We start from the raw sequence: 13,174 nt of genomic DNA, 5'->3' as shown, positions 1-13,174 counted from the left end.
CCAAGGCCCAGAAGTGAGGCTCCAAGTCAAGACGACGTCTTTAGACTCTCGTTCGAGGCAAGAGAAACGCCAACTTTGCAGGTTCACGGCCACGTAGCCAGATAGCTAACTGATGGGCTACAGTTTATATCTCTCGTCCCTCTCTGTTAATCCCTCACCGACATCTCCGACTTCCACCGCCTCCCTTCTTCCTCCCATCTCGAGTTCCTCGTGGCACCGTACATCCGCCGATTTGATGACCATCTCAACGAGCTGAGGGGATAGCTTCTCCGCCATCAACTATGACGGCTGTCGCAGTTCAACAGCCTGGGGCGCACCGCCAACAATACAATCCTCGACAATCCTCTCACTCTTCCAACATGGCTTCCCCTCACCAGTCCCAATCACAGCCTCAGAGCTACACGTCTGCCGTCCCTTCACAGCTGCAGCGACAAGCTCCTCCTCTCCAAAACGGCACGTCAGGCCCCGTGAATCCACGGCCTGCCGTGAGCAATGATCCGGTCCAGATTTCCGAATACCAAACTTTGCCTTCAGAGATGGATCATCGCAGGCAGTCATCCTCGGCCGGCAAAGCTCCACCACATAATGGCGGCTCTGTCCGGTCCCAATGGCCTCTTCTCCAGCCGCGACCAACTACAGCCCCCGGCGACACGGCGGAATCTTCTTCCCAGGATGATTCAGACTTGGAGAGAATAAAGCGCAGACCCAAACCTTTACTTCACAGATCAAAAAGCGACTATGGACCTCGTGCAGAAGATGTGAACCCACAAGGCGAGGAGGAGTGGCAAGGCTGGGGAGCACGGCATGGTTTTGAGGACCACTATGCGTCGGAAGAATATGTCTCGCAGTTGGCAAATGTAGGTTGCGCTTTCCTTTGGTTCCATAAACTATATTGGCACTTGCCATCCCGAAGCCGGGACACAAGCGTTAAGTGCTGTGATCGCTGGTTCGTGCGACTGCGACCTAAACAGCACTGAAAGGGCGGACACTTTGGATACGCTGCCTTTGGTTTCCAGGCCCAAGTCTTGTCTACATCATGGCACATGCTGCTAATACTCATACCACGGGGGTAACCAATGATCGCGGTCCATGGCGCCGCAATGCTGACCAGTGCCCCACCATTGTTATGGCTATTATCGAGCGCCATACAAATATTCATCGTCGCAATGAGCGCTGCAAAACTTTATCATCATGGCCGGTTCTTCTTGAAATTATCACTGACAATGCTGAACAGAACTGGTACATGTACTTTACCGATAAGCGCCATGAAACGACCGGCAACCCGAAGGCACTGGGGTACGAACTGCAAGACTGGCGAATGAAAGATCGTCTGAAAACTGTCTCTGCGGCATTAGCCATTTGTCTGAATATTGGAGTCGAGCCTCCCGATCAGTTGAAGACTATCCCGGGTGCCAAACTAGAAGCCTGGCAAGACCCTACTCAACCTCCAGTCCAGAAGGCCTTGGACACCATTGGCAAATCGCTGCAGGCGCAATATGAAACCCTGGCGATTAGAACAAGATACAAGCAATATCTGGATCCTTCTGTGGATGAAACAAAGAAGTTCTGCGTCTCCCTCCGACGAAACGCAAAAGATGAGCGGGTTCTGTTCCATTACAACGGGCACGGTGTACCTAAGCCGACAGCATCCGGCGAAATATGGGTCTTCAACAAAAACTACACGCAATACATCCCTATCTCCCTCTACGATCTCCAGACATGGCTTGCCGCACCAACATTCTTCGTCTGGGACTGTTCCGATGCCGGTAACATCCTTAGCAATTTCCACCGCTTTGTTGAGAAGCATGAGCAGGAAGAGGCAGAGGCTGTAGCAAAGGACCCCAATTATCCCGCTGTGACCTTCAAGCCTTACATCCATCTGGCAGCATGCGGCATCAGAGAGAGTCTCCCAACCAACCCCCGCCTTCCAGCAGATGTGTTCACATCATGTCTTACCACCCCGATAGAAATGGCGTTGTGGTTTTTCTGCTTACAAAGTCCTCTACCATCGAAGACCACGCCAGAGCGAGCAAAGAAGCTCCCAGGAAGATTGCAGGAGAGACGAACACCACTAGGAGAACTCAACTGGATATTTACAGCTATCACAGACACCATTGCATGGACGACCCTTCCTAGACCGCTCTTCCGAAAGTTCTTCCGACAGGACCTCATGGTGGCTGCGCTCTTTCGGAATTTCCTCCTCTCACAGAGAGTTATGGGCGCTTATAATTGCCATCCCCAGTCGTATCCAGAGCTTCCCGACACCCACCAGCACCCACTTTGGGAAAGTTGGGATCTCGCAGTAGAAATGGCCTTAGCCCAGCTGCCTATGTTGGAGGAGAAAGAACAGGGTATTCGGCCTGACTATGAATACCAGAACTCGACTTTCTTCACAGAACAACTCACAGCTTTCGAGGTTTATCTCACCCAAGGCGCCGTTGAGCACAAGGCTCCGGACCAGCTCCCCGTGGTACTACAAGTGCTCCTCAGTCAGCAACATCGGGTACGGGCACTCATCCTCTTAGGCAAGTTCCTCGATCTTGGCCCGTGGGCTGTCAATCTTGCGTTAAGCATTGGCATTTTCCCCTATGTGTTGAAGTTGCTGCAATCAGCTGCCACGGAGCTAAAGCCCGTCATGGTGTTTATTTGGACTCGTGTTTTGGCTGTTGATCTCACTTGCCAAACGGATCTCTTAAAAGACTCGGGCTACACATACTTTGCCAACATCTTGAAACCAACTGAAGGTCTGCCAGTCGTTGATAGTCTCGAGCACAAGGCAATGTGTGCCTTCATCCTTGCTATGCTCTGCAACGGGTATAAGCAAGGTCAAATGGTCTGCAACCAGTCCGAGATTATGTCCCACTGCTTAATGCACCTTCAAAACGCAGATAACCCACTCTTGAGACAGTGGGCATGCCTATGCATCAGTCAACTCTGGAGCGAGTTGCCGGAAGCCAAATGGAGAGGCATTAGGGAAAATGCGCCGGCGAAACTGTGTACCTTGATCAGGGATGTCTGCTGCGAGGTTCGAGCTGCTATGCTATACGCCATGACCACCTTTCTGGGCATTCCCGATCTCACCGATGAGGTTGCCCGTATCGAAGAATCCATATCCTGGACCGTGATGGAAATGGCCAATGACGGAAATGCCATGGTTCGCAAAGAGCTCTTGGTGTATTTCTCGAAATTCATCCAACGATATGAGAACAAGTTTATGGTGGCCGCTTTCGAGCAGCTTCAAGAAGACCGGGATTACCGCCAATCCCCACCCCAGGATGACGGAAATGACCACAAGATGGGCCTGCACTATGCTCGACCAGAGAACCGTGATCGAGATGGGACGATTAAACCTTCGGCCCACGGAGTATCTCACAACTCTATATTTGCTGCGGTTTGGAAGCACGTCCTCATAATGGCTGTTGATCCTCACCCAGAGGTTCAGCGTAATGCTACTGTCGTTGTTGATTATATCCACAGCAGCATCTTGCAATCTCCTCTCAGTGTGCCTGCCCAGGCCATAATTGACAATATCAACCGTCGAGGGGCCAAGTCAGCCGTCTCAAATAATCATTCATCGGACTACCGACCTAGTACACCTGTGCGCCAAGAGTCAGCGGTAACAACTCCGAATACACAGCAAGGGCTTCTCAAGCGGACTGCTAGCTATTTGTTCACGTTGCCATTTGGCGGTGGTTCAAGCGCTGATACTTCACCTGGGGACTCGTTTGGTCGAAATACACCGAAATCACCTGGTATGCAGAGAAATTCTCTCCCAATGCGATCCAGACTGCCGGCGGATTTCAACGCGCCACCAGAGCCAACCGATAACGCATGGTCTCTGGGCACCTCTTACCAAGCTGCCAGAGAGCCAATGTCAGGCGGATTCCAATCACGAGATATGTCCGCTGCTCCCACTCTTCCCCTGCATAGTACTTTCTTGGAGTGGTCGATTGAGTACTTCCGCGAGCCTCAGATGAAGCCCAACGAAGCCGAGGAGCCTGGTAGCACCGACTACAATGAAAGACTATGGCGCCGATCCCGCAACGAAGCTATACTACGGGAGACGCAGCCTCAGAAGGAGATTGCCGGTAGTGGTAAATGGACCACCTCAGCTGGGTTCTTTAACAATCAGAGTCAGCCAGCTAATATGAGCTTTCATCAATTCGAGGATCATCTTGCAGTATCCGACGACCGTGATACAATCTGTATCTGGGACTGGAAGAAGCAAGACCGGTTATGCCGATTTTCAAATGGCAATCCGGAAGGATCAAAAATCAGCGATCTTCAATTCATCAATGAAGACGATCAGGCGTTCTTGCTTACTGGCTCCTCGGATGGCGTCATCAGGATATATAGAAACTATGATTCTGAACAAGACGTCGAAGTCGCATCAGCATGGAGAGCTCTAACCCACCTTGTCCCCAGTAATGTCAACTCAGGGATGGTATTCGACTGGCAACAAGTGTCTGGAAAGCTACTCGTGGCTGGTGACGTAAAAGTGATCAGGGTGTGGGCTGCAGCGCCAGAGCTTTGTATTGTGGACATCAACGCACGATCTGGATCATGTGTCACTTCTCTCACTTCTGACCAGATGACAGGCAATGTTTTCGTTGCTGGATTTGGCGATGGTGCCATTCGAGTTTTTGATGCTCGCAATCGGCCTCAAGAGGCGATGGTCAAGAAGTGGAAAGATGAATCGGATAGAGTGTGGGTCAAGAGTGTTCACATGCAGCGAGGTGGACAAAGAGAGCTCCTATCAGCAAGCCGTAATGGCAAGGTAAAACTGTGGGATCTCCGAATGGACAAACCTTTGAAGGTTATACGAACGACCAATGATACCCTACGAACAGCAAGCACTCATGAGCATCTTCCTGTATTTGCTGTGTAAGTCTTTACTCCCCCCCCCCTAGGTTAGACGTGTGCTAACACCTTTTTTTATAGCGGAACGGGTAACCATACGGTCAAAGTCTTCAACTTTGAGGGCAAGGAGCTCTCACGCGTGGAGCCCTATTCTAGCTTTCTCTACCAAGCCCGACAGGCACCCATCTCAGCTACAGCATTCCACCCTCACCGTATGATGCTTGCTTCTGCAGCCAGAGGCGATAACCACATTAATCTATTCACATGCGCAGAACAGAAGTCCGGAGTGGTACAGGAGTTTTGAGTCACGAACATTGCGGTGTTCGAAACGATCTAGCATACCTAGCATCCAGTACTTTGAGGGTATTAATGGTTACTAATAAAGGAGTTTCCACAGAGGATTTGCGATTAGGTCTGGGTATTACATTGCTGGCATTCCGATGGTGGCGACTCTTTCATGGCATGGACGGGCTGGGTTGTATTTGGCGTCTGGACTGAGTGAGTGATGTAGCTGCGGGTGCAGCTGGTTTAATGGAGTGAGGCCTGGTCAAGTCTTGTAGTAATAATTAATTAATACTAGCGACTGCTCTTGCTAGACTAAAGATATCCAAGAATCCGTTGAATTACTTGTTTGATCCATAGAGTGATATAAAGGTTGGTTATATATACAGTACCTACCTTACTATAGCCTCGAGGAGCTCAGCCTTGCGGGGAGAATATGACGAGGCTGCCCTCGTTAAAGCGAAAAATCACATTGTGTCTTGGCTTTCTTTGGCCGACTGACTCGATCCTCTACAACATATGACAAGTCCAACGCACCTCAGCTCTCTTAATCTACATCGCAACAGAGCCACCGCCCTTTATTCTCTGGCCCCAATTCCAAAGAATCAACAGGAAACATCAATCGACAGTGACCATGGCGTCCGAACAACCGAACGAAACCCCCACCAACCCCGCCATCCCAGCGCCCTCCGCTGAAGCAGGACCTTGCGACGAAGCAGCCGCACCGTCCAAGAAAGGCGCCAAAAAAGCAGAAGCCAAAGCCAAGAAAGAAGCAGAGAAGGCCCGCAAAGCAGCTGAGCGCGAAGCTGCGGCCGCAGCAACAGCTGCCGTCGCGGCGGAGGACCATGCAAAGGACAACTATGGGGAGATTACAAAGGACAAGAAGATCGAGGCGGAGACAATGCATTTGAGAGACCTGGGCGAGGAGTATATCGGCAAGAGTATTAAGCTGCGGGCGTGGATTCAGAATTCGCGGATGCAGGGCGCGAAGATGGCGTTTGTGGAGTTGAGGGAGGAGGGGAGCTGGACGGTGCAGGGTGTTGTTGCGGCGAGTCCGGAGGGGAAGCCTGTTAGTAGGCAGATGGTGAAATGGATTGGGGGCCTGAATTTGGAGAGTTTTGTGGCTGTTGAGGCGACGGTGCAGAAGCCGTTGGAGCCTGTGAAGAGCTGTAAGGTTAGTGGGTATGAGTTGCATCTTACAAAGGTGTATCTGGTGGCTCCAGCGCCGGAGATGTTGGGGCTTGGTCTTGCGGCTGCGAGTAGAGCTGTGGGGAAGTTGGATGATGAGGAGGTTGGTGAGGGTCTTGAGGCGAAGCTCGAAGGTAGGCATTTGTGCATCAAACATATTGAGGATGAGGGCTAATTAGGGAATAGGTGTGAGTATCACAGAAACTACACCGGCAGCAAGTCTGGCAACACATCTTAACAACCCCGCCATGCACAAACGTGCTCCAGTCAGCCAGGCCATCGCCGACATTCGGATTGCCGTCGAAGATCTATTCTGCGAATACCTGAAAGAGCGCCGCTTCAAGAAGTTCCATCCTCCGAGCTTGATTGCTGCTGCCTCGGAGGGCGGTGCAAATGTTTTCAGACTACCATACTTTGAGAAGGAGTGTTTCCTGGCCCAGTCTCCTCAATTTTATAAGCAATTTGAGATTGCTGGTGGTCGAAAGCGGGTTTATTGCGTGGGGCCGGTATTCAGAGCTGAAAATAGTAATACGCCACGACACATGACGGAGGTAAGTTCAGTCAATTGTAACTCTAGAAAGCATCGCTGACTTGATAACAGTTCATTGGTCTTGATCTGGAAATGGAAATCGAGGAACACTACCACGAGGTAATGCACATGCTTGAAGGCGTGCTCCTCCACATTTTCAAAGGTCTCGCGACAAACTGCCGGGAAGAAATTGACCTCGTCCGCACCGTTTATCCATCCGAAGAATTCCTGCTCCCTGAGGGCGGCAAGGAAATCCGTCTCACATTCGCTGAAGGCCAGGCCCTCCTCCGCGCAGAAGGACCATCCGAATATGCCAATGTCCGCGACGACGAGGATATGAGCACAGCACAAGAGAAAGCCCTCGGCGCGCTTATCCGCAAGAAATACAACACCGATTTCTACGTCCTAGACAAATTCCCTACCGATGCTAGGCCATTCTACGCCATGCCTGACCCGGAAAACCCTGAGGTCACAAACGCATATGATTTCTTCATGCGGGGACAGGAAATCCTGTCTGGAGGGCAGCGTTTGCATTTATCCCATGAATTGGAGAAGACAATCCGGTCTAAGGGCTTGGATCCAAACCAACCTGGTCTTAAGGAGTATTGCGAAGTTCTGAAAAGTGTGGGCTGCCCTCCTCACGGTGGTGGTGGTATTGGACTTGACAGGGTTGTGGCTTGGTATTTGAACTTGCCTAGTGTTCAGCTGGTTGCCGATTATCCTAGAACACCGAAGAGGTTGAGCCCTTAGTTTATTGGAATCTTGTTATGAAAAAAAACTAAGAGTGCGTTTGCAGCTATGGCAAGGTTATTATCATGCTAGACATAAGAATCGAGGCTTTATAGTCGATATATCATGAAATTCGCCGTCTTGAATGGATAGAGTGAAGTCTCGCTTTCGAATAAGATTTCAAATAGGTCCTTCTTGGCATAGTATGTGCTGTGTCTCATCTTCAGTATAAGCTAGGAATAAACTTGTGTAATCCGCATCTCGTAAACCCCTCCCACTACACACTACACTGCAACCATAAAAGATAAAGCAGTAATCGGAAGCTTGTTAAAACTCGTATCTATCGGCGGTAATGGTTTTAGAGTAACAAAGGGCTTGAACTTCTACAGCATGCACGATGTAGGACATATAATAGAAGAAGCCTCACAATCAATAGTCTAATTTCCCCCCAGAACTTATTTGAACACTAGAAATGGTATTACTCAAGATTTGTGCCACTTCTTAATAGGATTTAATCTATTTATAATGTCTACTATTCTATTTCATCTTTTCATTCTTCGTCAATCACACCACCAACCACTATCACCCCTTCAATCTTCTTCTGCCTCCCCTCGGCCTTCTCGGGCAAATACCTTATCAAAAAAGTTCCCAATGATGCAATCGCCACTAACACAACCCAAACTAGATATCCATCAAAGATCTGCGTCCTAGCACCCACAGCAAATAGGCTCGTGAATGCTGCAGGACCTATAGTTCGGATCCCACTAGTAAGGGTCAGAGCAATAGCGTTTAATGTTCCGAGCGTTTGGTAGTTGGGTGTGATATCGTTCAGTGCGAGTTGAACACCAGCTAGGCAAAATTATTAGTATAAGGAAGAGTGGCTGCGGTAAATAGAAAAGGGGTGTTTTTAAGGAAATATGGCAAAGAACACTTACTGAACGCCATTGCAACGCCACTCCCTCCAATCTGAAAAACTGGTGCTACGATCCAGAACGCCGTATACCAGCCTTTTCTGAGGAACATGTTGCACAGTGGGGATGACAAGAAGAATATGGGCCATACGTAGAAACATAGGCGGAGGACGCCTCCAGTGCCAATGGCGTGTTGCAGCGGTGGGAATACCAAGAGCAGCCAGATGGATTGGGAAATTCCTATACTGCCCATGAAAAGCGAGATTTGCATTGGTGAGAACCCATAACCACCTAATTCTGGATGGGTGAACCAAAAGACTGGGGATACTATTATCTGAATTTAGTATGGGGATGTAGAAGTTTGGGAGGGTGATGGGGGAGATTTACCAGCTGTGAGCGCTGAGCCGAGCAGCATGGTATGTCCGTAGAGATATAGAACAATGGGCACGCCTGGAGATTTGACAATCTCCCATGCACTCATAGGCACCTCTCTCTCTCCATCCGATTTATCTTTCTTTTTTAGAGTCTAGATTCCTTGGTTAGCATGAAATATGTTGTTTCGCCGAGGTGGGGTGCTCAAACCTCTTGAAGAAAAAGTCCACAGATAATTGTGGCCACTGCCGCAATCATTCCGTTCACAAAAGTAGGAAGAGCATATGGAAATTCCTTCAAAAATGCAAATCGTCCAAAGACGTCGGGATATTGCTCGGCAGGACTGGAAAGCACGCCACCTAACTAAAGTCAGCTCGGAGTCTAGATATTTCATAAATCGGAACATACCAAGCAAAGGACCAAGGAACATGCCGAGATTTCCGCTAAAAGCAAAGAAACTAAATGCCCTGGCCTGCGTCCTGGGCGTGCTGTTCTCCGTAATCATGGCCCTTATAGTCCTATGGTATCTCCAGTCAGCATGTGATACGGCCCTTGCATATAAATTTGCAGTAAGGGGAATAAAAGCTGTACGTACAACACGGTCCCAGCAAAAATTCCAGAACAACATCGAAAGATAACCATCTGCGGAATGCTCTTGCTGAGTCCAAAAATAGCGGTGGCTATCGAGATGCCGGCCAACGAGAAGACAAGAACAGGCTTCCGCCCTATCCTATCAGCCGCTCGACCCCACGAAATCATGAGGAACATTTGAGTTAATGAAAACGAAGACTCCTATTAAATTTTCGATTCCCTGTTAGCTGAGTCCCGGTATAGTCTCATCATATCAACACCCGCCTAGCCTCACGTGTGGTAAGAAGGAGAAGAACAATTAAGAGAGAAAATACAAACAATTTGGCCGCTATAAAACCCCACATCGGCTTCATCTAATCCTCCTGTCTCCCAAATCATCTTGTTGATAAATGGGAAAATCCCAAAGAACGCAAACGGCTCAATTAGTCGTGCAAAGCAAAGTACTAATATCTGGAATGCGGGTAACGGCCTGTCTGCATCTTCATCATCGCCATTTGTGTGGCCATTCCTAGGAGTGGGGGCAGGCTCCTCATTTGGTCTCGTTTTCAAATCTGCCTCGGATGTTACAAGGAGCGGCGTGTTCTCATCAACCGTCAGGGCAGCTACTTTATTTGGTCCTGCAACCGTCATTTCGAGGATATGGAAGGCAGGCCGCCAATATTTATTAAAGTTGGATTGATTGTTGTTGTCACCAAATTCTGAGCAAGCGAGTCGAGCTACTTCGTATATTAGATCATATACTTCGCGACCTCCGGCTGCTTACTCAGCACGGCCCTGACCTGTAAAATGTGAATCTCTTCTCTTTAACAGGCTTCTCCTAGTTAGACTTGAGTTTACTGTTATATACTTAATCATATAGTTCTAAGTCTGCTACTAGTCCAATTAGTACTTAGCTACCCTTTTAATTAATTATTTTTCCGATTAAGACGATTTGTACAAAGTTGTCTATTTTAAGCAATTCGAAGAAGGAAAATGTAAAATAATACTAAAAGATAGTAATAAAAATAGTTAAGAGTAATAATATTATCGTTACAAGTTTAGCAAACTAGCTAGAATAGCTACAAGTTATTCGTTTAGTTATAAGTGTGGCGGACCTGGTGGATAGTCATCTGACATCGCAGTGGCACAGTGCACACCGCAACTACTCTACAAGTATAAGTATTCCATGCAAGGTTCGGAGTTGGTTCCCGTTAATCCCGTATAAGAGCGCCTCAACAGGCTCATCCCGAGGAGGTCTGTTCTTACTTGTTCCTTTTCAGGGAGTTTCCCTAACAATCTTGCTATACCTTGTCACCGTCTGTCAGCTTATGCCTTGCATGAATCTGCGCTGGTGAGGCTAAGCTTCATCACTTCCCTCTCTTCAAAATCGCTCCCCATTTGCAAGATGTTTCCCCCCAATATCCCACATCGACATCGTTTCTAGAAGCGATTGATTTATTGCTGCTGTTCCGAGCTTTGGTTTTGCATATTTGTGGAAGTTACACTAGCATTACTCACAGCCAACTTAAAGATATTTATTATCTTCTAGTGTTAGTTATATAATTACCAAAGCAAGACATTATTTATACTCGCTAGAATAAAAAATTTACTGCAATGTCTAGCCACTAGTTCTCTTCTTTTCCAAAGTGTCTAGCATGTCAAAGAAGTAAGGAAGAAATTCCTTAGTCTCAACCTCAAACCCTTGGTGGTGTCCTGGTACCACAAGTTTTGGACAACATAGGATCTTTGCCTGCTCCTCCGTCGCCCTAGCATAGTACGCATCTTTACACCGAATGGCCCTCATCACACCAATACTAGTTTTGTTCTCTTTCAACCGCCACAGGTTGGGTACATACCCCAGCAGAATCGGTATCTCGTTGTCCCAAAAGTTTCGAGGGTTCTCCGGTCCAGGTGGCACCGTCTTAGGAATCCCCTCATCGTCGTACCCTATCAACTTCGTGGAAAACTCTCTGGACGCTTGATCTAGCCCATGGGTTTCGTAGACCTCCATAAGGTGGAGGCCCCAGTCAAACACCTCGGAGGCCTCTGGCAGGAGGCATGCAGTGGGTGCTTCATGGGAAATCAGGTGGTCGACCATTTCAGGGAAGTCGTGGGCGAACTGGAACGCGAAGATGCCTCCACTGCTACTGCCGAAGATGATCGACTTCTCAAAGCCTAGGACCTTGATGATGGCGCGGACGTCTCGTGCTTGTTGTGGCGGGCTGAGCTTCTTGTTGACCTTGACCTGGCTTGCTGACATCTGTCGTCGATCAAATGTGACGCAGGTAAACTTGTCAGACAGGGCGGCCATAATGGGGTTGAATTGCCGTCCATGGCCGTTTCCGCCGGGGATGAATGTGATGAGAGGTCCCTTGCCTTGGTACCAGTAATGCAGGTCACAGTCTTCATTGTGAACAATTGCTTTGGTGGGGTTGAACTCCATGGTAGATGCTTCTTTGACAACCGAAGCCTTGGTAAAGTCTGTGAAAATAGGCTGAGGTTATGGGACTTGGACTGGAGGGACTGAAGCGATTGATTATTTCTAACCTGAAGAGTGGCTTTCCCTATATATATAGGGAAATAAACGAATGCGACGATTGTCCGCGATTACCGACTATCGCCGCCGTACCCCGTACTAAACTCCTACTACGGATTTAGGCGGGGTTTATGTAATAGGCACTGCCTGATTTCCGAGCGTTACCTGGATATAAATAAAACCATTAACACTACTACTATAGCTTTATACAGCCACAGATAGTTATTATTGTACTAAAAAAACCCATGCTAATCGAAAGAGTAGACCTCATTACGTCAAAAGTGGTAACGGGATGCAATACAATAGTACAAGATTACTTGTCTGGTAACATTGGCCGATGACTCCCACGCCGTCTCACTTCTACTCGAGTACAATCTTCGTGGAGCTTTTAATACCGCTAGGCCCGAACTCCGAGCACTCGCCCGAGACGTGCAAAATTTTAGAATATCAACCCAAAACTGCGAAAAACATTATCCAAGGTGAACTGAATATCGATCAAATCAAACAACTCAAAAACTCTAGGAATGGCTTCAAGAAAACCCTAAGGCAATGACAGGCTTCGCAAAAAATATATATAAACAATACGACGGCTTGATCAAGAACATGTTGCACAAGTGGCGGAAATCGGTGGGTATCACAAAATTGATTTCTGAAGACGTGCGGAGTCTGAGGGCCAATTTGCGGGCTTGCAAGAGCAAGATAGATCTATCACAGACCAAGCAGGATGTTCAGATGTAAGTAATAACTGTGAATGCTATACAACCAGTTGTTGAAGAAGACGACGCGAGGAACGTGGCAAAGGACGCCGAAGCTCCTAAACCCCGACGTAGTACACCCCTCTGCTAAGCGACGGAACGAGCCGTGTAAGTATCGAGCCCCTATCCTCGAGTACAAAATAGCTCGTACTACCTCCGGAACCATTTAACGTCTGGTTGATGCGACGCGCACAACGAGGCAATATAAACCGCTAGTCACTCTAGAAACACTATCCTACAGCAATTACTGCTGATAGAGGAAGTTCAAGCGCGAGCGAGGCTTGACACACGGAATTGGGTATGTATGGCCCCGGATATCATTTGTGTGTGGACAAAACATCATTCACCACGCAGTATGATGCGCATCCCAATGATGCTTCATATGGACCGTCTAGAAGTAGGGGAGCCTGAGGAAGCGGCCTACGCGAGGCCCAGGTAGTGA

At 48.4% G+C, this 13,174-nt stretch overlaps 4 protein-coding genes across 4 annotated transcripts; 2 read left to right on the top strand and 2 right to left on the bottom strand.

Moving 5' to 3' along the window:
• Positions 1-281: 281 nt before the first annotated feature.
• Positions 282-5,164, top strand: BP5553_06754 (WD40 repeat-like protein; the record flags this gene model as incomplete). The annotated part of the gene is made up of 3 exons (XM_032015377.1): positions 282-861; positions 1,017-4,884; positions 4,942-5,164. 3 exons carry the CDS (start codon positions 282-284, stop codon positions 5,162-5,164), a joined length of 4,671 nt encoding a protein of 1,556 aa, XP_031868798.1.
• Positions 5,165-5,776: 612 nt separating this feature from the next.
• BP5553_06753 (uncharacterized protein) lies at positions 5,777-7,609 on the top strand (the record flags this gene model as incomplete). Its single annotated transcript, XM_032015376.1, has 3 exons — positions 5,777-6,464; positions 6,517-6,881; positions 6,932-7,609. The coding sequence occupies 3 exons, from the start codon at positions 5,777-5,779 to the stop codon at positions 7,607-7,609; spliced, it is 1,731 nt and encodes a 576-aa protein (XP_031868797.1).
• A 529-nt stretch (positions 7,610-8,138) lies between these two features.
• On the bottom strand, positions 8,139-10,092 carry BP5553_06752 (Major facilitator superfamily transporter; the record flags this gene model as incomplete). Its single annotated transcript, XM_032015375.1, has 7 exons — positions 8,139-8,437; positions 8,524-8,826; positions 8,887-9,025; positions 9,082-9,230; positions 9,280-9,389; positions 9,467-9,663; positions 9,781-10,092. 7 exons carry the CDS (start codon positions 10,090-10,092, stop codon positions 8,139-8,141), a joined length of 1,509 nt encoding a protein of 502 aa, XP_031868796.1.
• A 967-nt stretch (positions 10,093-11,059) lies between these two features.
• BP5553_06751 (Uncharacterized protein) lies at positions 11,060-11,884 on the bottom strand (the record flags this gene model as incomplete). Its single annotated transcript, XM_032015374.1, has 1 exon — positions 11,060-11,884. The coding sequence occupies one exon, from the start codon at positions 11,882-11,884 to the stop codon at positions 11,060-11,062; it is 825 nt and encodes a 274-aa protein (XP_031868795.1).
• Positions 11,885-13,174: the final 1,290 nt, after the last annotated feature.

The sequence above is a fragment of the Venustampulla echinocandica genome (assembly GCF_003357145.1).
Source record: "Venustampulla echinocandica strain BP 5553 chromosome Unknown scaffold_4, whole genome shotgun sequence".
NCBI lineage: Eukaryota > Fungi > Ascomycota > Leotiomycetes > Helotiales > Pleuroascaceae > Venustampulla > Venustampulla echinocandica.
The sequence above is the reverse complement of the archived record's forward strand: the minus strand, read 5'-3'. Positions and strand labels throughout refer to the sequence as shown.